The following is a 24196-nucleotide window of genomic DNA, read 5'->3' on the forward strand; positions in this document are numbered from 1 at the left end:
GTTCGTGTGACGTATTTCCCGTGACGGAAATACGTCAGTGAAGTCTTGGTGGACCCCGGCAATAAAACACCTTTCGTGTTAACATTCGCGTCACAATTTAAGAGAAGCGTCTCAATATTAAGAGAGCTACGGACAATTACAAGTTGCCCTCCTCCCTAGCCATGCATTTCCTCCTCAACTCGTTCACCGATCGGGGCTAAGCTCAGCCTTCGCTGGCTCTACGTCATGTTGTGACGTACGTTGTCGTCTACTTCCGGTTGTCTTGGAGCCAGCGCGCGAAAGCTCTCCAACCTCTCCGCTAGCCGCCCGGCCGTCGATCCCCTGCGAGAGCGATCAAGCAGTGTGCATTGCGAGCGTTCTGTCGCAGCGCCAAGCGTGTCCGGTATTCCGGTAACCACAGGCAGGCTGGGTGTTTTGACGGATAGCCAGAGGCGTAAACTAAGGCCCCTCCATACCGCTGTGATGAAGGAGCTTCGTAGACATACGTGAGCAGCCTGATCGGCATGCATGGTCCAGCCATCTGGTGGCGCAGAGCTTAAACAGCCAAATACAGATCTAATATTCCTGTAACCAAGTGTAAAACATTTGAAGCATATAAAAAGACAACGTGTTCAAGATTACGCTCCTGCCAAAAATTTGAGCCAGCAGCAAAGTACAAAAAACTTGGTTACTGCTATATTAGCTGTGCGTTTGGTTGAGCTTTGTGCCGCCAGGTGGCTGCACCGTGCAAGAGTTCACGTTTGCGCCTCCGTTCATCACGTAAAACGTGGTAAAACGGCCAGTACACTTACGCTTGCGTTCACCTGAATACCGGACAAGCTAAATTCTATTGTGGCAATCCTTCGACGTGAAGTGACTGCCGCAAACGTGTAGATGCTGGCGCCGTTTGGATACTGTCAGTCCAATGCGCTGCAACCACTCCGCTCGTCTGCTGCCTTGCAGCGGGGCACGATGCCGCAGCTTGACATGTCGCCGATTGCTACGTTTGCAGCCCACAACGCAAGGGCGAACCATTGGTGCTTGTGAAAAGAAACAACAAGACTAACACTGACCGCGCAGCTCTCGTCAACATGGAGCACGTTGTAACACAAGCAGACGACACTTGCTGTGGGCCGGAAGTGCTTTTTGTGTAGTGATACATGTCCTTGTGCATTCTCTTTCTGTTACTTTCTTTTTATATAAATTAACTAACATCTAAACTATTACGAACAACATTTGTTCACCATAATGTTGGAAAAATTATCGATGACGCGCTCTGGGCAGCCAATCGGATAGCTGGCCCAGTGACGTATTCTTTAATGACCAGAAGGACCTACTCTAACGACTCATTACGTTTGTACAAAATTGTCAAAATGGTTTCAGGGTCCCTTTAAACATAATAGGCATAATTCATCAAACTGAAGCTGGTGCTCATTAGGAATTATAAGGCCTATAAGTGTGCAATCTTTTGCAGCAATTTCACGCTTACTCAGCTGTGGCTCCCCTGCGTTCAACACGTACACTCCAGAAATAGTGTATGGAGACTCGGGCAGATAGGCAGAGGGATGTGTAGCCCCTTTGATCACGGCAGAATGGGTCCGTCTCCATAGAGAGTGCGAGAGCAGGAGCCCCAACCATCTACGAGTGCGGCGAGATCAATTGGCGCAGGGCAGTCCTGTGCACCACCAGTAGGGGGGTCATTTTTTTTCTTTTAATGTCCAAGCGTCCTCTGCAAAACAAACGGGCCTGTCGCAGAAACGAGACGAGACAGCTGCGTTCGATCCGAACGAAATCAAGATTCTTCTTTTTCTTTTCTTTATTGCTTTTCTTAACGCGCGCGCCTTTGGAGCCCGCCGTCTTCTTTCTCGTCTTGTCCGCTCCCATGAGTTTCAATAGGGCGCAAGCACAATTGCAAAATTAGACCAGAAAATCTCCAATAGCTGTAATGTAGCTTAAACATGTAACCTTACTAATGCGTGAATAAATATAACTTGTGTATTTGGTTACATCATTTCTGTACCCTAGTGCCCATACACCATTTGTTGCATGGACAAGACGTTTGCACCCCGCTGTAGCTGGGTCCCTGATACAGCCTACCCGAGTTTTTCAATATAGGTGCCTAAAATCTTAGCCGCTCATCTATTTTCTTTGGTGTTTTTCAGTTGTTTTCCGAGTTAGATCTTGCTCTGGCCCTCCCGTATTTCGAAAACTGTCCAGCCAATGTCTCCCTGTATTGCCTCAATTGTACATACCTGCCAAATTTCCCAAATTTGTCGTCAAGTTCATGAATTCGGACTTGTACAATTTTACGAATCTTGTGTCATGTTTTACAAAATATTGCTTGCATTCACAAAAATCTTTTAAAGCTGCTGATGGAAGGGGCAGGTGAAATTGAAAAGAGAAATGCATGCAAGGAAGAAATTGCAATGGTGCCTGCCTCTACTGGCAATACTAGGCGTTAAACAGAGGGCTACTTGATTCAAGCAACTTTATTCAGACAACTTTCCGAAGCATGTTATATCAAAAAAAGCAAAGTCACCGAAGAAGTCTCTGTGATCTAAAAAAGTCAGTTTCTCCTGAAAGGCGAAGCATTGATCGTGACACCAAATTATTAGACAGCTATACGAAGTAAGGTTAATTGTTTTATCAGCGGGGCATAAACTGTTGTAAACATTCGCGTACTAAGTAAATGAACGAGCACGTTGTCACGCGCACATCTCGCTCGATGACCGTGGGCACTCACTGTCAGCAAAGCTGGCATGATGAAGAGCAGCAGCAGTAGCGAGAAAAGTCCCCTTCGTACTGCCTCTCGCTTCAACACAAACTAGACGAGACTGCCTCTCGCTTCAACACAAACTAGACGAGCGAGAACACAGGGCACACGAAGCAATCAGTTATCTCCGGTCGGCTAGCCTTCGAACCTACCGCAGATTGCCCTCAAGATACGACATGCGTGTCCGCCACAGCTGGAGTAGAAGAGATGTGCATTAACCTGCCCCCTTCTCTACCCCCCCCCCACCCATTCTCTTGCGAATGTGAAAAGACACCGCTGCATCAAGTCACCATCCTTCTCAGCTCACCCACGCAAGCTTTTGCTCGCACCTACAGCATGTGGTGCGTGGCTGCAATGTTATCGCACTTGGACTTTATACGGAACATCACGGCAATGGCAGTAATTTGCCTTTAGTGTCCATATAATTTCTGTCACAATAGAGCACTGTGTTGCTTCAAAGTCCCTTCTGCGCCTAGTTTGCTACTCCTTATGTGCTGCATCTAAATGGGAAAAAATTATGAAAAATTGTGCAGACCCCATGCACTGTGGGAATTGACATTATGCAAAACATCATGTAAGTTGAATAGTTTTGTGTGAGTGTGTCGTGAGCGTACATCTGTGAGGACAGCAACACAACGACAACCACGTTGAAGAGCATTGTATGGCAGCCACGGCATTTCTGTGCTGACCATTCGACCTCAGCTTACGACATTGTAATAGTTGGTTTTTATGTTGGTAGTGGACAAGTGCAAATGAGAGATACACAGATTGTAATGTCATCAGTGACTACGTGCTATGCAATCGTACGTGCCTACGACTTTGTCATGTGGTGTATGTAAAACTGATAACATGGGTACTTTGGCAAAGAAATGTTAAAGCATTATTAAACTTGGCGATAATGACATCAGCACGTCGCAGAATTTCTACATAGCATACTACGTGAAAAGTACTGAGGAAAGTGGGCTGACCCCAGAGATTGTGCATTTTAACACGGCATCTCAGAGCATGAGCTGTCACAACGAAAGAAGGCGAGAAAGTGGCACTGGGTGCATGCACCGAACGTTTCAGAGAGCTGACTGGCGTTGGAACGAGAGACCTATGCACATGATCCTACGGAGTTAGAGCACTGGGCTGCTGTGCTCAAAGGCAGAGGTTCAATTCCTCCCTCAGTCACACATTATTTTCTTTTTGAATAAATCAAGGCAAGAAAGCAACCTAGTTGGCGGCCTACCTGCCTCAAATTGCCAAGAATGAGGCAAAGAACGCTTCGCAATAATAATAATAAAATGTGCATGTACCCCACAAAAGGTGTGCTCTGGGTTGTGGGGTCTCACATGTGCTCTTGGGACAAAGGAACAACAACGCAGTAGTGCAGACAATCAAAAGGGCATTTATTGCACCTTTCATACACTAATACATACCAGCCGAATTGCTACCAATAGAACATTCACACGGGCGCGCGACAAATCAAGGAAGTGTGACTCACCGCGACCCGATAGCGAGCGAATATGTTCGCCCCATGCTATGACACCATCGCCTAGTCGTTCACGTGTACAGTCACGCTAACGATGGCGCGCTCGAACGATCCGTGTTCGTCCATACCGGTGTCCTGCTCTAAGCCTCGCGCGACGGTCAGGCGAAGCGGGCCGGCGCACGCGCGAAGCGTTCGTGCGTGTTGGTCGCCGATCGCCAACCAAAGAGAGAGCCCTCGACCTTTTTCTCCCAATTGACCCCGGCGTTTCGGTGGCGTTAGCATCGCGACACTAGCGCCATCTCTCGCAACGCGCCGCAACCACCGCCGGTAGCCACGCAGAGAAGCCGGACTACAGGAGACATGCGGGGAAAACAACATCAGGGGACGCGTGAGAGTCGCGCATTCCCACAGGGTAAGCATAGACAAAAAATGCATGCTTCTCCGTTCACCCCCATCCTTACCCTCCTACGTGTGTCAAGTCCATGAGTATATTTAGAAATTTTAAAAGATTGCAGGTTGGCAGGTATGCTTGTAGTGTTTCCATGCTGTACATTCTTGTTTTGGTACGTAATTTAGAACGTGAAAAAAAAGGACAGAGGAGTGACAGTGAAGCAACCATAAACTTAGCCTCCCCAATAGCCTGTTTGTTTAATCTCTAGTCTCTTTGGATTTTACACACAACGGCGTGTTTACATGTGCAGGCCCAAGAACTGTAACTCGATGCCTCACACCTTGCACTATCTCATACTTGGGATAAGCCACCACAGTGTGCATTTAGCTATTGCTTATATGATGGTGGTACAGCGTTGACGATGCTTGACGTGACAGACACCTTTCAATTATGCTTCATAAAAAAGGGTTGTCATGCCTGAACCAATATCTGTCAACGGTAAGAATGTGTTGATGACTGACCGGTCTGTACCGACTTCCATAAAGTCTCTTCATCAATGTGCTTACGTTTGAGCAGATTGTGTGTATCGTGTGTGCAAGAGAGAGAGAATGAGTGAGTGACTTGCTCCACGCCGTCGACGTGATGATGCAGGAGCTGTGCTTTTGCAATGTTTGAGCTGAGAAAAGCCGTTGTGATAGAGTTTATGCTACTAAATAATGAACTCAATAATTTAATGCATTTGTAATGCTGAACTGCTTCTTAATTGTGTCGTGAAATTTGACATTACGTATACTCTATTTTTGTTGGTGAGCATTGCCTATATGTTCACAGTCTGCATTTGTTAAATGTATTGCCTTGTATGCATTTTCTTGTTTGCCAAATACATTAAAAGTGTGCATTAGTCGTAAGTATTTACTATTCCAATTTCAGTAAAGATATTCTCATTCACACGCTACTAAAATACTGAACAGGGATTGTAGTATTCCTAAATAAATGAGTACAGTCTAGCGTGCGCAGAAAATTCTGTTTGCACAGAGCAGCGAAACAGAGGAGTGCTGCACGCTGCACGGTTGGCCGTTTTAATACTCTTGCTGTCTGTGGCAACTGCGACCAGCGCCGCATAAAGTCCCTATAGTCGCGCAGAGTAACTGCATATGCTCCCGAGCCACGTGCAGTAACTCTAGCACCGCATAAAGCCCCTTAAGGCCCCGTCGCCATACTGTGGTCATCGATGTTGTCGTCCTCTGTTTGTTCACATTCTTTGCTGATTTCACTGCCGCCTTGCTCCCCGTATCTCTTGTATCACCATAACCTCCGAGATCAGTTGCCACGCGCCGCCATATCTCGGACACCACAGTTTTGCGCTGCAGTATCTTGTGCAATTTCATTAAACAAGACATTGCGAAGCTTTGTTTGAAAGAGTAAATTACTCTGAGTGCGTGAGTGCATGTTGTTGCTGTGGTCCTTGCAGGCAGCTGCAATGTGCCGAGTTCCATCCAGATGGCGTGACAGTGGCCGTGGCTGGCAGGGACAGCGCTGTTCGTGTCTACGACGTGCGCAACAGGGGCCTCCTGCAGGAGTACAACGGTGAGTCGGCCTTGTGGAAAGGGCACAGGGTGGTGCTGCTGTGGTATGTGGTGGGTTCGATTAACACCGCCGCCGGGCTACCTTTGGTGCTACCTTTGTTCATTGAGGGGCTGGTAGCTTCGTGTGCGCTGTCTTTCTGCATACCCATTGTTACAGATCATGTCATCTGCTGACTTTTGAAGATTTATGGTACGGTGGCATGTACGCAACGTTTGCTTTTGGGCAAGCACGCACGCTCCCCGCTGCTGGTGCGTCTCTTTTTGCCGGCATTGTGACACCGGTGTTTGCGATCATCGGCTGAACACTGTTCATGTATGCCTCTGGGCGTAAGACACCAGGCTTGTTTAGTTAACTAACGTTTGCTGCAATTTGTACTGCCCATAAAACCAGGAGCCTTACATCGTTTAATATTCTCACACCTTGCTATCGCATTCAATGCTTAGCCCTTCGGGCAAAACGGCGCCTTCTTTAAATACTTGGTTTAATATGAAGTTTGCAATAATTTCAGCTGATTTTATATTCCTACTAAGATAAGAATAGCGGACTGCGTTTAATGTCTGTATAAGAAGCCTTCTTAAGTTTACCATTATATATTTGAACTTGTTCTTGTCACAAGACGGTGAAGTGCTGCAATGACAGGGTGTCTACCAACCGGGAAAACCGGGAAAACAGGGAATTCTCAGGGATTTTGAATATTCTGGAAAAACTCAGGGAAAACTCAGGGAATTTGTGCCTCTATCAGGGAAAATTGCTGTAGGGATGGACGAATATAGGGTATTGTCGAATATTTAATTGAATAATTCTATGTTCGTTATTCGCTTCCATTCAAATTCATGGATTCAATATTTTCGAATTATTCAGCGCTCTCGAATAGGCAGCCAAAAGCCGCGGACGGGCGGTACACATCTCGGAGGCTATGCTTCACGTCATGGCTGCCATACATCAACCATATATCTCGAAGGCTATATGTTTTTGCACTAAAGAGCCTGAAATGTGCGACGCAGAAGAGCAGAAACGGCGCTAGCGCACAACCGAAACGAAGCGGCGGAGTCCGCATGGCCATAGTCAGCAGCGGAAATCGTACGTGAATGACAGCAACGACGGAACGCTTCGTGCCTATTTGTGCCTTTATTGCGTTTACCGCCGCGCATAACAACGCGTTGGCCGCGGGATTTCATAGTCGCCACCCATCATCGCGTCGATAGCTGCCGCGGTTTCTTTCGCAGCGGTTTCGTTTAGTTTCGTTTTGACTCAATACGCCCGTCGGCCGCGTGCCTAAAGAGCTGCGTAGTGGCCATCCATGATCGCATAGATAGCGACCGCGATTTCGTCTGAAGTTGTTGCTGTGAACGGTAGTTTCGTTCTGACTCGGTGCGTGCGTCGGCCGGGTACGGCCACACTAGCGGCAAGTTGCCGCGCGTCAGCGCCTTGCCGCGAAGTCCACCGTGGTAATCGCGTCTCGCCGCGCGGCAGCGCGATATGATCTCGCGCGCTCTCGGAACGCGGAATCACCGTGAGCGAAAAGGGTGCGATCGGACAGCGTCAAGAAATCCCTCTATAGAACCGCGAGAGACGATAATCGTCAATTGATAACCCGGCGCGGAGCGGCAGAGGTCCGGTTGCCATTGGCTCCGTGACGTCATCCTCGTCGCTCTCGGCACCCTCGGCAAGCCGTAAAGTAAAACCCCCGATTCCTGCCGCTTTTGCCGCGCGCGTCATGGGGCCGTATTCTGAAACGTTCGCCTAGGCGAAATCAGCGTGCGCGCTGATTGGCTGGTTGAACAAAATTGAATGACGTTGGGCTCAACCACCCAATCAGCTCATCCAATTTTGCTAAAACAGCCAATCAGCGAATGCCTGAAAGCGAAAAAAGAAATTTCGCCTAGGCGAACGTTTCAGAATATGGCCCATGATGTGTTGCCGCTCGCGGCATGACGCGGGCGTTTTTGCCGCTATCGTGGCCATACCCTTAAGCACCGCAAAGTCGCCGTTCATAATCGTGTCGATAGCGGCCGTGGTTGCAACAAGCAGTTGTTTCGGTTTGACTCGGGGCAAAGCTGTCGAGGATGAAGCGCACCGGCTACATCACGATGGACGTGTGATCCGTTGGCGTTGAGCTTACTGGCGAAAAAATTATCGGGATGTGCGCGCGGTAGTGTTGGAAATGATGGCGCGCGCCGCGGCCGTGCTGCGAAGGAAGTCGTGAGGCCTCGATCGCCGCTGCGAGAGCCAATCAGTCACGAGATGACGAGAATTGCAGCATCCGCACTGCTTTTGTGCTACATAGCGAAAGGATTTGCTCGTCCGTTATACTAATAAAATCGTGCTGACGTAGTAAGCATTTGCTTATTGTTTTCTGCATACCCTGATAATTCGGACATTTTTTTTTTCAATCCCGTGAAATTCGAATTAACTAGGTTTTACTGTAGTATGTGATATACTGTTCGAACTATTCGATTCGAAATTATTTGACCAAATCACCATTCGCTTCGAACCTCAAATCCACTATTCGCCCGTCCCTAAATTAGCTGTAATTTCATTGAAAGAGAACGAAAGTTGCGGTAATGGAGGGAGGGAGGGTAGGCGACGTTTAGCTGCGGCACCAAATGTGTTTTTATATAAAGATGTGGTGAGGCGAGGAGGTGGTAAAGACTTCGGACGCTGCTCGACGAGTGTCCCGTTCTGATCTCGTCGAAAACTTCCGAGCCGCCCCCAGAGGCACAGACAACAGTCACCAGCGCCGTGCGCGTTCGGTGCGAACGCGGGTAAAACGCCGACGGCGTCGACAACAGTTCGGTGCATTGCTGGTGCTGCTGCATGTCTAATTTTATACAGCTGATAAAACTACTATCCTTACTCCGTGTAGCTCTCTACTAATTTGCTATCGCAATTCATGCTTCGCCTTTCGGGTGAAACTGCGACATTTTTTTAACATGCTTACTAAAGAGTGACAGCATCAGGCAAATGGTGTCAGCCCATCTTGATGTAAAAGAAAGTTCCGTTTCACTCAGGGAATTTAGCAAAATCACTCAGGGAAAACCTGGAAAACTCAGGGAATCTGAAAATGTCAACTTGGTAGACACCCTGAATGAGAATTGCTGCTGATTCAATGAAGTGTGCAGTATTTTGCTTAAATTAAGTAAAGCTGGTAGTGGCTTCATTTGCAAGCCAGTGTTGTAGCTACCTGCCCTACCACTACTTTTATGTGACTCTCACTGGTTTCGTCTTTTGCGTTACTGTGCCTGCTCGGGTGTGCAGCTCACGAGGGCATCGTGAACTCCATGCACTTCCACCCGTCGGGTGACTGCCTGGTGACCGGTGCAAGTGACTCACTCACAAGGGTGTTCGACGTGCTCAAGGGCAGGCTGCTTTACACGCTAGTCACACACATGGTGAGTATGAAACCATGGATGTCAGCTGTCATATATATATGTGTGGGTGTGTGTGTATGTATATATATATATATATATATATATATATATATATATATATACGTACTGCGAGGAAAAAGATCGGCACATTGAAAAGCCTTGTTGCTATCGTGTGACTCGTACCCAGTTCGCTCTCTGGTTGCACCCTACCTGCCGGTGCTGCGTTTGTTGCTACTGCTCTATGACTCGAATAAACCCCCTTTGCAAGATATATATAACAAGTGTTCAAAATTAAGCTTTACGGAATTTTAAATATCGCCTGTGGCAGGTAGCATAATGCTTATCCTTGAGCTGGGGTTATTCGAGGAGGTGGACATTAGCAGCACGAGAAGTCGAAACATATTCAACTAATTAACAAAAAATTACTAATTAACTTCTTGGTTAATTACTTAACGACACATTGCAATTTACGAATTGTAGCCGGTGAGTTTGCAAGACGCATCCACCTGAAATGAATTTCCAGGATGACACCACTTTCGAGATGTTATTTCCCAAAATGTGGGACGAAATACATGGGCATTCCAGTTACTTTTGTGCTTCAATGTATAAAACAGCATTTTGTTAAAAAAGTAAGTGGAACAACAGTGCATTTTTACGACGAGTATGATGGCGCATATCTCCAAACTGGTGTCATCCTGGAAATTAAATTCAAATTGATACGTCTTGCAAACTCACTGGCTACAATTAGTAAATTGCAATATGTGTCGTAAAGTAATTAACTGAAAAGCTTATTTGTAAATTTTTGTTAATTAGTTGAATATGTGTTTCAATTTCACGTGCTACTAATGTCCCCTCTTCGAATAACCCAGATCAAGGATAAGAATTATGCTACCTGCCAAAGGCGATTTTTAAAAATTCCGCAAAGCTTCATTTTGAACACCCAGTATATTTATATATACAATATTTTCTGGTGTATAAGTCGTGTTTTTTTTTTTTTCAGAAGTTTTCGTCGGTGCGTCTTATAGAATGGTGGGATTTATATAGGTTCCTTTGGAGTACGTAGGGAGGTATCGGGTTCTTCTCGTGATTGAGTTGCCAAGCGCCTTGTAAGAAAGATGGAGCAGCAACGCAAGCAGCCGCAGGCCAACCGCGATTCAACTGATCCCATAGTCGTCGCATTTGCAGATCGATTTTAAGATATGGCAGGCCCCGCTGCATAAACTATGCACTTGCTGCCAGAGTACAAGCCTTCTGCGCTGCCTTCCCGCTTTCCTTCCTTGTGCGCGATTCGGCTCACCAGCGCACGCTTTCATTCGCACATACAGCATACGGCACGCGGAGACGATGTTCGCAGCGACCACGACGGCAGAAATGTGCCTGGAGTGTCCATATTATTGCTATCGCATTTATATAGGAATGGCACCCATGGGCTTGTGCGTGGCCCGCATTCACGAAATGAAACGTCCCTGTAATTTTTTTCAATCGCTTACCGAATGAATGGGTGCATTTTATACACCGGTGCAACTTGCATATGTACTGCCCCGCCCCCCTTCGGAAAAACTTCCGTTTTGAGGGGGGTGCGACTTAGAGACTGGAAAATATGATGTACTGAAGGCACTGGGCCACGGTGCTGGTGAAGGAAGAAGACAAGCAACTATCCCGGCCACGGCGGCCGCATTTCGATGGGGGCGAAATGCGAAAACACCCGTGTACTTAGATTTAGGTGCACGTTAAAGAACCCCAGGTGGTCCAAATTTCCGGAGTCCCCCACTACGGCGTGCCTCATAATCAGATCATGGTTTTAGCACGTAAAATCCTATAATTTAATTTTTTAAGACAAGCAACGCTTGCTCGCCCGCTTCGCCATAGCTCCCTTTTGACTTGTTTCGGTCTACCGTTCAAACGCCAGATCGAGTGCTGCTAGGCAAAAAGCCCCATTGCATCTGGTGGAGGTGCTGGGTAATTTCCTCGTGCTGGACAGGTGTGAGTGCCGTTTCGACGGCATGAGCAAAGACGTCCACAGGGGCATCGGTCGCATCAGGAGGAGTGACGGCGCAAAGCGGAAGTGGTGCCGCATCGTCAAACATGGTGGCTGGGAGGGTGCAGTCGAAATATTGAGAGCTCCCCAAGCACTCGCCGCGGAGTATGGATGAAGGGCACGCGGAGGGATTGCGCACGTAAAGGGCAGCAGAACCGCCGCAAAAAGTGACGATAGCAAAAGGAAGCAGTAGGTTCCGACGGCTCGCACAAGAGGCTGACGGCGTAAACGAAACAGATGAGTTCGTGACAGAGTCACACGACACAGGGACCAGAGCGGCTGAGAAAGGTGCGATGTAGATGTCCGTGGCAGCAACAACTTTAGTAGAATTGTGGTCGTCAGGGTCAAAGCATGGCACTGATAACGTAAGTTCAGCACGAGCGCAGTCGACAACAGCTTGGTTCATAGATAGGAAATTCCATCCAAGAATGACGTCGTGCGAGGAACGGGATAGAACGACAAATTCGACAACATACAAAACGCTTTGAATGACGACCCGAGCTGTGCATGATGCTGAAGGCTGAATGCGATGCGAGGTTGCTGTACGCAGCGATAGATAGGTAAGTGGAGTGGTCACTTCGTTCAAATTGCGGCAGAGTTTTTCACTAATAATAGAAACGGCGGCTCCGGTGTCAATAAGTGCGTGTACGGTGACGCCATCTACGGACAGTTCAATTTCGTTAGCAGGAGAAAAATGAGGCCTTCAAATGTTCGACGTAAACGCAGTTCTTGCCTCGGGAACTGCGACTGTTAGTTTTCCTCGCAGGCTGGGCTGAGTCGACGAACCATGGGGGAAAGGGATCGGCGATGTGGGGAGGGCGACCTGCGTGAATCGAAGGGGCTGCGACTAGAAGACGAGTCCGGAGGAAGATTAGACGCATCATGACGTGGAAGTCGAGCAGGCATGTAGCCGGAAGCGCTCCCACTGTCAGGAAAACGGAAGTTGCGACGGCGGCAGAATCGTGCTACGTGGCCCTGGAAACCACAGGAATAGCATATTGGCCGGTTATCAGGTGTGCGCCACGGGTTGACGACAGGGCCTCCAGCGGCCGAGTAAGGAACGGGAACCGGGCGGGAAGGTGGTGGCGGCACATGGAAAGTTCCGGTGGTCCGGTAGGCGTCAGGAGCCGGAGGAACATAAGGCCGGGCGACAACGTTAGCGTACGTCAGTGGTTCAACAACGGGCTGCGGATGAGGAGCAGGTGGCAGCGCCTCAGCAACTTGCGATTGAAGCACGTGACGAAGCGAAGGAGCCAAGGATGTCACCGGCTCAGGAGGGCTAGTCGCCAGAGACAGTTGCCGCGCGACTTCCTGGCGGATGAACTGCTTTATTTGCAGCATTAAAGCAGAAATGTCCGCAGCGTCGCGGCTGAAATTCAAGGGAGCGAGATCCTCGGTATCCTGCTGAGCAGCACAACGTGTTGTGGCATGCTGCTTGCGCAGCTCATCGTACTGCTGACAGAGCTGAATTACCTCGGCAACCATCTGGGGACTCTTGGCGACGAGCATCTGGAAGGCGTGGTCATCGACGCCTTTCATGACGTGCTTCATCTTGTCAGCTTCGTCCATGGATGAGTTGACGCGCTGGCAGAGCGAGAGCACGTCTTCAATGTAGCTGGTAAAGCTCTCGTCAGTGCGTTGAACGCGACCACGCAATCGCTGCTCAGCACGAAGGCGGCGAACGGCGGGACGGCCGAAAACCTCAGTCAAAGTGCTTGTGAAAGTGGACCAGGTGGTAAAACTGGATTCATGATTTCTGAACCAGAGGTTTGCCACGCCTGTCAAATAAAAGCCTACATTAGTGAGCTTGTCGCGGTCGGCCCACTTATTATATGCGCTTACACGGTCGTATTCGGCGAGCCAGTCCTCGACGTCGAGGTCCTCTGCTCCGCTAAATATAGCAGGATCGCGCTGCCGGACGACGCCAGAGCAGACAATGGTCGGCGGTACGGGAGCAGCAGCCTGGGACGGTCCGGGATCATTCACCGCAGGAGCTCGTGGTAGCGTCTGACTGCGGAGTTCCAGGATGTGGAAGAGAAACCCATTGCAATGATATATATTGCCACATAAAGGTGGGGGTGCATGGCACCAACGTGGGTGTGGCGAAGAACTCGCGTCCTCCCGGAGAAACACTCACTCGATGACTGCCACATGCACTGGCTGCGACACTTTGACAATGTATGATCAGAACCAGAGGCCGTCACAGATGCTACATGTCGCACCAAATTTGTCTTCTACAAATCGCTTTTGAAAGTATGCATCTGTGTCCCGCAAGTGGCAGTCCTTAGTTATCATAGCAACACAGCAGTCGCTAAGACAAGTCGTGTGGATGAGCCATGAAAACATGCGATTACAAACAGCTGATGCTGTTAATACTGACAGTGACATTCTGCTTTGGTAGCCTCTAATAATTTTTATTTAATAATTGTCAGTGTTATTACAGGCGTTCATTAAGTAAAAAAAAATGTCCTGCAACAGAAGGCTTGTGGCGCTACTGTGTTTTGGATGTCGGCTTGAACTACATAATCTTCAGCATTACATACTTCACCCTTTTGCACTTCGATCTTCTTCGCTCTCCCAGGACAAAGTTGGCGACAAAAGTTTAGGTGAATTATCAGGCTGTTCATATGTTAGCTTTAGTTTTCATGGCCAAGAACTATTTCATTGGACTATACTTTCTCACTTTCATGTTTTTTATGTGCAGAAACCAGTGCACGCCGTTTGCTTCTCACACGATGGAAACCACTTTGCCACAGGAGGCGACGATCGCCAGGTAATTTTGGTGCTTTTTGTCCTACGGAAACAATTCAATACTATCAAACACACTTGGGTAAGAGCCACGTTCAGATAAGAGCCGTGCCCCCAACTTGGCCGGCCAGGATATAAAACAAAATATGTCCAATGACACTGCACATTGTACATGATGTCTTTTTAACAAAGTCAAAAAGAGCTTTAAACTTGCAGACATACCTGATGGCGTGGATGACGTAGAGAATGCCTGTATTCACAAGTGTGCTGCCGAACTGAGCCTGAGCAACAGCAAAAGTGGTGAGGAGTAGACCCTCACCAGGTGCCTGACGTACACTTGTGCATGTCTTCACTGCTTTGAAGACGTGTTTCTTTCCTCTGAGGTAACCAATCTCCGACAACAAACTGATTAGCCAAGCCATATGACTGTTCCTTCGTTCCCAGGAATAGCTACTTAGATACATATCTTTCTTTACAGTTTGTCGTGCCTTGGCTCAAACAAGATGCGGTGAAGAAACCAACACGATTAGCCCAATTTTTTACCTACCTGGGCCGTCCTGGATGTGCCACATACTCTTATTGTGACAACTGTTCTCCTTTTGCAACTGTGGAACACATTTTGTTGGGATGACCAGCTTTATGCATAGGCAAAAGGGCTTGTTATTTCTCTGGAATGGGCTCTGCTTCCCAAGAACCACTAGCACTAGGAAGAATGCTATGTCCTATGCCTTCTTCTTCAAAACAACCTAAAGCTTTAAAATTTATTTTCATATTCCTGCAAGATATTGGTCTAAATGACAAGCACTAGCCTTCTTTTACATCAACACCATCACCTTTGTTTCGCCCTGTGAATACCGTGATCCTTTATTTTCCTGCCTATATTTTGTTTTCCTCTTTTTTTTTTTGCCCTCCTCCTCCTAAAGCCCTTGTGTTCCTAAAGCGCTTGTGTTCCCAATCCCCTTCCCTGAACAGAGCAGCATGTAGGCACCTACATATTCGCCAGCAGAATTCTATGCATTTAAAAAAAAGATCCTTTTCTCTTATGCAAAGCATTCTTCTCCTATTCGAGCCATCTTTTTGTATCTCATTTTACCATTTTCGTGGGTCAACGAGTAGGCAACTACAGCCATCTGCAGTCAAGAATGGGAAGTAGCTGACACTTCCGTTGGTGGCCACTTGCAAGAGAACCACCAAGGAACGTTAAGTGTGAGCGGTTTCGACGCACAACCTTGAATAGCAGCACAAAGTGAGCATCAAACTGAAGGTTTAGAAGTGGTGAAGGTTCAAGTGCTCCGCAAGGAAAAGACAGCGTTCGTTCTCTCGCTTTCTCGCTCTACGTCTTAAAGCACGAGGCAATAGCAAGACGGCAGAGTGCGTCTCATGCTGTCAGGGCTCTGCCAGCTCAACACACGTCGGCGTCTCGTGATGCTATGATTCGCGCAATGCTTTGCATTATGTAGGTGTCAACTGCAGTTGAGTTTGTCCATATTTTTTAGCCCATAACAGCTGTGTGCACTATAATTAGGTGCACATTGACAGTAGTGTAATCTTGCTTGCCACCGTGTGCAGGTGTTCCTGTGGACAAGCTACAACGCTGATTCGGCTGGGGCGGAGCAGTCCGGCAGTGGTGATGCTGGCACACGGAACAGCGATAATGGGGAGCCAGCGGTCGGGAGCACAACGGCAGCTGCCAAGCCGGTGGCTGTAGTGCGCTCTGTGGCGCAGGTCTCCACTCTGAACCAGGTGCACATCGCTCTTTCTGCTCACTGGTGTCAATACACTGTTCAGGCTCTCGGAAGAAGTCAGAGTGGTTAACTGGACTACAGTTGAACCTTCTACAGTCTAAATTACTTAAAGCAATATTCAAGTGCCAAGAAAATCTCATTGTTTTAACCAATAGTTGTTATAACTGGGTTGCACGAAAAAGGCTGAGGGAACAAACATCCAGACATTTTAATTAGGCAGAAAGAAGTATAGTCGAACACACTTATAGCATCACCGGTTTTAACTGTACTTGGATGTAACAATGAGCAGCTGCCCCATCGTGAACTTCTGTGTGTGTTCTATGGTAAAGTAAACTGCTTACTACAATATTCTCAGGCCGCATTACTGGCTGCAACAATTAAATCTGGCTACCAGGTGTCTGCTCTGAGAAGAAAAAGACAAAATAACCCGAAAAAAAAAATTGGCAAAATCCATCTCGCAGTGACTGTCGACGGTAATGCATTTAGCATTGAATCAATATAGCAACACAACATATTGCCACCATCGAAACGAGTTATGCATGAGGTTGTGTACTGCAGCGAAAGTCCTCTTTCGTGCTTTGATGATGATAATTTATTGGCATTAGAGCACTGCACGGGCTCGGGCTTACCCGAAAGCCCGGGCCGGGCCAGGTAGGGCAGTTTTTTCACGGGCCCGGGCTGGGCTCGGGCACGGCATGTCCTTTGTGACCCGGGCCGGGCTCGGACTTTTTGGTCGTGTGCATGCAACGTGCTTCGAGTTATCCTCGTGCATCTCGACTCTGAAAAACATGTTTTTTTTTTCGGTCTCGGGCCGGTTTCGAGCCGGGCTTGGGCCTAAGGTAGAGGTGTGGCGGGCCGGGCCGGGCGGGTAACGTAGATTATTTCCGGGCCCGGACCGGGCCCGGGTCTCGCCATAAAACGTTTGGTCGGGCTCGGGCGGGCAGCCCAACGTAAAAACTGAGCCCGGGCCGGGCCCGGGCTGAAAAAATCGGCCCGTGCAGTGCTTTAATTGGCATCCCCTTTGAAATGGGTCAGTGACAAATAGTAACCTAGCCTGCTTGACTTAATTGAGTATTCTATACATGCTTTTCATTCTATCATTATTTGTGTACATCTCCTTAATCTTTTTTCTCTTGCTCAAAACTTCTCTGTCTACCTTATGCCGCTACCTATGCCTGTAACGGGTTCGGTCGTATCAATCTCTTCCCTGCTTTTTTTCCATCAATACTCTAAACATCTCTTGCTTATGTCGACTGCTGACTGGTTGATGCTTCTGTCGACTTTAAATCCAAGCGCTTCTGGAAGGTGTATGTTAACTACGGGTCTCGCTAGGTAAATACCTCTGCATTCCATGAGGAGTGCTGAATGGTCTCCAGATTTTGGCTGCAGCATACACATGCCTCATCTTGTTGCGAGTATTTGCTCTGGTATGTTTTTCACCTTAGGCAACCAGCTCAAGCCTCAAATAGCAAGGCACTGCCCTTTGTGTTATCGTACAGATTTTACATTCTAATTTCTTTCTTCCCATTTTTATAAATCTCCACGTTTTCCTTCTTTTTTATAAGAACACTCGGCGCCATCTAGCGGTGCCACCGTGAAGCCTGTGTGGCCTTCAAAATGGACGCCGCACCGGTGCGTGCGAACGCTGAGAAACACATGATGCAGCAATCAGGCTTCTCGCTCATGCTTCTTTTTGGACACGCTGTGCTATCTAGTAGAACTGTTGAGAAGACCCTGCGTGGTCTCCGAGACTAGAATAGTGGCTTGCCGGTGTCTGCGAATGCTGAGAATCGTTCACTTGCTAGCACATAGGTACACACCTAGTTACCCAAGTCGACGTCAAAGACGTTCATTGAAGAGCGGCATACCTACTGGCGCATACCCAGTGACCCAAGTCAGCATTAAAGTGTTTCTGGTACCTACCCAGTCTCGCAACTACAGTGACCCGGGTCGACCTGAAAGAGGTTCGTTGAAGATCGGCATGTCTGTACTCATTGCCAAATACTCGGTGATTCAAGTTGGTTTGACTGTTAGTACCGAACCCTGGTCCCTCAGCACAGCAAGCCGTTGCGCTACCCATTCGACCTAGTGACCTAGGTAGGTGGGCAAATGGTCAGGTACATACAAACTTAGCCCTTGGAGGGTCCGTGAACTACACTAAGAATGGTAACGCATTAACATCGCAAGCCCGCCTGTGTACTGTGCACCCTGCACGGCACACCTTTGTCACATTGCTCTATGCACATCAGACGCCCTTCTCCTGTCCGTCTTGCACCCCTCCCATAACATGAGTCGACTGTGCCGATGTCGGAAGAATGGAAGGGATACTTTCACGGGCAAGGCCGGCGATGCTACTGAGGCGAGCCGTTTGGGGCGTGCAGCACGCAGGTGGGTGTGGGAAAGGTGTGGTGGCCAGTGTTGGTCATTATTTATCATTTTTAGGATACTACACATACTTTCTGGGGACTATGTATCTATCTATCTATCTATCTATGTTTGTATATTTGCATCTAACTGTGGTGCCGCCTACCTAGGTTGCTGGGTAGTCCACGGTCAAATGGGCAGCGTATCGGGCTGCTGTGTTGAGGGAACTGGGTTCGTGACCAACCGCCGAACCAACTTGGGTCACTCAGTATGCGGCGATGTGTATATGCATACCGCATGTCAACGAACCTCTTTCATGCCGACATGGGTCAATGTAGATGCAGGACTGGGTAGGTACTGCTGTTCAATGAAGCATTTTGACGCCAACTTGGAGCACTGTGTATGTGCCACTCGGTCTCTGCTGATTTTCAATGAACCTCTAGCTGCACTCCGTAGGAAACGAGGCGCCACAGGCTAATCTGGCACGAAAGACTAATCATGTGCGGAAAGTGCCAATACCAGGCTCGTGTGACCAGGCTATACCGCGTTGGAGCCTCTGCTCTTTGTTGCCAACTTGTGTCACTGGATACGTGCCAGCAGGTGTGTGCCACTGGGAATGTGCCATTCTACAATGACGAAAAAGATCCCATAAATTTCTCAGATGCTGAGCGGAATGCATATCGAAGTGATGAGATGTATAAGCCTTTGCACAGAATGAAGTGATTTTGCATCAAATTCGGGAGCCGAGTTTTTGCACACACAGATCTGTTGACGGACACGAAAAATGCATAGAACCCTAGTCATAGACAGCTTCGCTGTAAAAGGGATGGACCACTGTGTAATAAATGGAAGGATGTGCTTTCAACCATGTTAATGTCTTTTTTTCTTATTATTTCAGGGTTCTAGTGACCAGAGACTGGAAGTGAACCCTTCTGCCAATGGGTCCAGCTTCGAAGCCAGGCTTGAGCAAGTGGTCACTCAACTGACTGCCAAAATGGAGCTACTCAGCCAGGTGCGTATCACAGCTGTACATTGTGAGTCTTGCCATAGCAGGTAAGCCACAAGACTACACTACATTTCACACTTAGCACGCAATGCTGTGGAAGCTATGCAAGTTCGGTCATCAGAAGGTATCGCTCCGCGTGCGTTTCGTGGTCAAATATCGTTATCACACATGCTCATGTAAGCCTGTACGTCAGGTTGCTAATGAATAACTCGAAAAGGAAAACAATGAAAAAAAAAGTAATCTAAAACGACGTTGATGCAGGATTGCAGTTCAGTGACATTTCGTTGCCGAGAAGTACGAAATGCATTGAATTCTATGGCCGTTCGCCAGGGATACGAAACTATTTCGTTGTTGCAAGAATTTTGTTGTTACAGGATTTCTTATATAGCGTGTTTCGACTGTACCCAATTCTTCCGCCCTCCCCCCCCTTTTCTTTTCTCCAAGAAACTTGGAACATTTATATTGCTTGGTAAAAAAATCGGGTTTCTTTCACATTTCTACATTGTTTAGGAGCTTTATTGTCATTTCTACATTAGTTTTCTACTTTAGACAAATAGCAAATGGGTGCCCGTTTGATTCGGGGTTGTGTTAGTATCGGGAAAATACTGGCAAAAATACTGGCGTCGCTCCAGCCGGCCCGGCGCCAGCTCCCCGAAGTTTCGTTTTCTGCCGTTATCGTGAAGCGAGCGTTGGCCAGCGTTGGCAGTTTTGTTGGCCAGCCTGGGACAGTGCCGCTGCTTCTCTCTGCACCGTAGCCGCAGCGCTCAAGGTCAACACGTGATTAGAAAGTAGAGGAAGCATAAAGGAGAAAGAAGGTTTCACTGCCATTTTCTACGCGTGGCTACGGTAGCGTGGCTGAGACGACGGCACGTACACGCATGTTCCGGCACAACACAGAATCAGCAACCTTGCCATGTGAGAGAGGGTGAAATTTCCGCTGCATTTTTTTTTTCTTCTTTGTTATTATTATTATTATTTTTTTTTTGTTCACGCGCGACATTGAGAGGTCTCTCCTAAGCTTTTTCTCTATGGCGGTGCCGGAGCAATGCCGGTCGGAGACGCCGCTGCGTTATTTGGTTCGAATTAACGAGATTCGACTGTAAATTGAATGCAAACGTTCTAGTCGCATTCCTCGACTGTCGCATACGCATGGCGGCTCGATGCACATGTTTTGCATATGTGCGGGCCTTTCAAAATTGTTGCTTTGGTTATAGTGCGGTACCGCTTATACTGCGGATATTCGCGACTCCGGCGACTTACGTTATAAGCGGTCTACACTGTACTTTAGCATATTGAAGTTAGTTGTATCAAGGTTTAACTATCATACGTAATTTGACAGTACAAGTACTGAGACGTCCAATAACTGTACTGGCAGCCATTCAGAGCTGTTTTCAGCCTTCCTGTGGCGATTTGGGGCCTTCTTTACTGTTTCATTTTCCTGGCTGTTACATTTTCTGTCCAAGGTTCCTTGAAAACCATATCAGCAGAGTCCCTCTGTATATGAAGCAGGTACTCTGTAGAAATCGTAGCAGATTAAAAAATAATTGTACTGCGAAGCGCTTGGAGTGATGAGACTTGTATGACTGTACTAACATAGCTTTTTAGCGTTGCCTGCTTAGTATAAACTGGAAGCATAGTTCAGCCACCTGTGCACATTGCTTGTGTTCGCAAGTTCATTGGCGCCTCACGGCTTCTGTTACGCAGGCCGTGTCTACTCTAAACTCAAAAGTGCTGGCACTCGAGTCAGTTGTGGCGGAGCAACGCACAGCAGTGCAGCAGCCGGATCAGCCGAAGCCAAGTCAGCCGGAGCACAATGGTGCCACCTGTGCTGATTGACATCCCCCTACCTTTCGTCATCCTCGTTTGGGTGGGATGTCACAGTGGACTTACTTGCCTCACCAGTGACTTGTGTGTATCTTAAAAACCCGCATATAATATAATATTGACCACATATAATACAAAGTGAAATTTGGGGATAGCAAAAAAGAAAAAAAAACAAAAATTTTCATCCGCATATATTACGAGTGAGGCAAACTCAGCGAAAAGATTTATTTACATTATACTTCGCACTTCAATCATCATTGTCCTCTGTTCCTCTTCCGCGAACTCTTTTCAGACATACTCATTTTCTGTGCCGTCGAGCGCGTTTCAAATGCCGCACTTGTTAAAAGCACAACATAGAAGGTCCTCCGGGATGTTCGCCCATGCCAAATACACGGTGGCGCCTAGGTTGCAGTTCCTGTATGCTAGAGAACGATCAGAATTATGGTAGCCATGCAGCAATCTCGAAAGCAATGCCTTGAGCCCGATGTTTGGCTGAAATTTTGGTTTGGATCTGCATAGTATGTGGTGGAAACTTGAGACATCATTAAGTAGAAAAAATCCTCGTATTAATGCGGGTTTTTACGGTACTTTAGTTTTTAGCAGATGACTGCATATCTCGCAGTTGGACACTGTGCGGTGTGTGGGGTGTCAGAAGCTATCGAGTGAAATTAATAAATTCTTTTACTTTTTTAAACGGTGTGTCCTCAGTGTTTTTGTGTTCATTTTACCCTTTACGAACGCGCGCTGCCTAAAAACAAGAAACAAAAAAAGGGAAAAAAATTTTTCTTGCTGATTTTCAGTTGTCAGTATGTGGATTTCTTGGGCTAAATGTCTTGGGCCCACATTGAATGACAGCAAGCATTGTAGCGCTGTCCTTTGGGCGGCACGTAGAACCTGGATAGCACGCGCCCGTGTGACAAGAAAATAAAGACGGTGCCTGGCCGTGGCCCATAAAGCCACGGCTTGCATTCTGGCATCGATTCGTATCAGCCGTGTCTTTCCTTCACTCCTGAGGCATAAGCCTACAGCATCATTTGTTGGATTAGAGCAGACACAGAGGACCATGAAGAAAACGTTTGGCACGGGGCTCGCCTTTTTCGGGGTAGAAAGCACAGTCAAATGAGAAAAACCGATGCAATATCACCGGCTGTACTTGTACTACAAATTGGAAAGATTTTATCTGCACTATAAACAGGGACAAAGGAGGACAAAAAAGACAACACGTGCACGTCTGCGCACGTGTTGTCGTTTTCGTCCTCCTTTGTCCCTGTTTATAGCGCAGTTAAAATCTTTCCAATATGAACTTCAACCAACTAGCCCAACTTGGTGCACTACTATTGTACTACTAAGTTAAGGTTGAGAAAATAGAATGTACACCTCTTTTTACATTTGACAAGAACTGCCTACCTATACAAGTTCCACACAAAGCCATAGAGGTGGCTTGGAACAAAGCTCACTTCCTATGTTCTGTCTGGTGTTTCCCACAGATAACAAACCTGTTGATGAAAATTATTCACAAAATATATTTTTCTTTTCGTGGAATTTTATTTCATTTGCACATACTGTCAATCTCTCATGAGATTGTAACAGGAAGGGCAAGTACAATGGTAGGAGTTGCGAACAAGGCAAATATAAATACAGTATATAATGGCAAGAGTGTTATTGGAAAGTTATTGCTTTCAAGGTATGGATATAAAGTACAGTTACTTAAAGAATCTGATGTGAAAAAAATAAAACAAACCAATTCAAGAAAAAACTGGTAAACATGTGATGAACATGATGAACAGAACACACTCATGCATATGATCATTATACAAAACCTCGGTGTTGGTAGAAATCCACTTAAAAAGGATGTAAAGGATGTGTATGCACTTAGAAAGGATGTACTTTTTAGATACCGTATTTACTCGATTGTAACGCGAGGAGTGACTTTTCATTGCGTCCACCAAGAAAAAATAAAACCGCGAAAGTAACGCGAGGGGTGACTTTTTGTTGTGTCCAGCAAAAAAAGAAGAAAGCCGCTAAAGTAACGCGAGACCACCGGATGAATGAAAAAATCGCAGTTTTGCCCGAAAGGCGAAGCATCAATTGTGATAGCAAATTAGTACAGAGCTATACGGAGTAGATATAGTAGTTTTATCTGCTGCATAAACTTCGACACATTCGCTTACTAACTGAATTAAAGCATGGTGTCAGCGCGCACAAGCAAACATGAATAGACCACACTCGATGACTGCGCACAACTGCTGTCAAAATGCTAGCGTGAGCAAGCGTGCCAGCAGCAGCAACGGAAGGTTCGTGTGGTCTATCGTTTTAACGAAAACTGAGCAGCGAAAGCACAGCGCGTACAAAGGTAAGAGCCGCGTGGAGATCGCTTTCAAGAGACGGTGCACGCGACAGCCCGCAGCCGCGTAAAGTATGCAGCATGGTGGCAGAGTAGAAGCCGCACCCCCTTTTTCCCACGATTCCTTCCCACTTTCCTCCTATCGCGCGCGAGATTGAATCGCCAGATCCCCTTGCGCCTGGTCGCAAGATACGCATTTGGTGCCGCAGCTAAACGTCGCCGCCGCTCCCTCCCTCCCATCCCCCCACGACCTTTCGCAAGATTACGACTTCGCATTTGCTCTCCGCCGTGCGTGTCCAGGTTTAGGAGGAAGTCTAGTACTCCTGCTTCCATGACGGTCAAAGGGCTTAGTGTGCTATTAATGGTGACGTCGATTTGAGGTACTTTCCCATTGTCACTTGTGAAGATAGAATAAAAACAGTTATTTAGTGGATTAGTGCTGTCTCTGTTAGTTTCGGGCAACACTTCGTGACCCTTGTTCTCATTGTATCTTGCACATTTTAAGAAAAAAATTTAAATCTTCGGTATGTTTATGTCTCGTCGGCAAAGGTT

At 47.3% G+C, this 24196-nt stretch overlaps 1 protein-coding gene across 1 annotated transcript in view; it reads left to right on the forward strand.

Moving 5' to 3' along the window:
- The window catches only part of LOC119466453 (POC1 centriolar protein homolog A), a 90039-nt gene extending 68045 nt beyond the window's left edge, over nucleotides 1-21994 (forward strand). The window contains exons 8-13 of the mRNA XM_037726971.2: nucleotides 6089-6204; nucleotides 9463-9596; nucleotides 14318-14386; nucleotides 15931-16104; nucleotides 19369-19482; nucleotides 21181-21994. Of these exons, the coding sequence (XP_037582899.1) occupies nucleotides 6089-6204; nucleotides 9463-9596; nucleotides 14318-14386; nucleotides 15931-16104; nucleotides 19369-19482; nucleotides 21181-21312 (739 nt within the window). The 3' untranslated portion in view covers nucleotides 21313-21994. The remainder of the gene's footprint in view (nucleotides 1-6088; nucleotides 6205-9462; nucleotides 9597-14317; nucleotides 14387-15930; nucleotides 16105-19368; nucleotides 19483-21180) is intronic.
- The last annotated feature ends 2202 nt before the right edge of the window (nucleotides 21995-24196 follow it).

The sequence above is a fragment of the Dermacentor silvarum genome, chromosome 10 (assembly GCF_013339745.2).
Source record: "Dermacentor silvarum isolate Dsil-2018 chromosome 10, BIME_Dsil_1.4, whole genome shotgun sequence".
NCBI classification, from domain to species: domain Eukaryota; kingdom Metazoa; phylum Arthropoda; class Arachnida; order Ixodida; family Ixodidae; genus Dermacentor; species Dermacentor silvarum.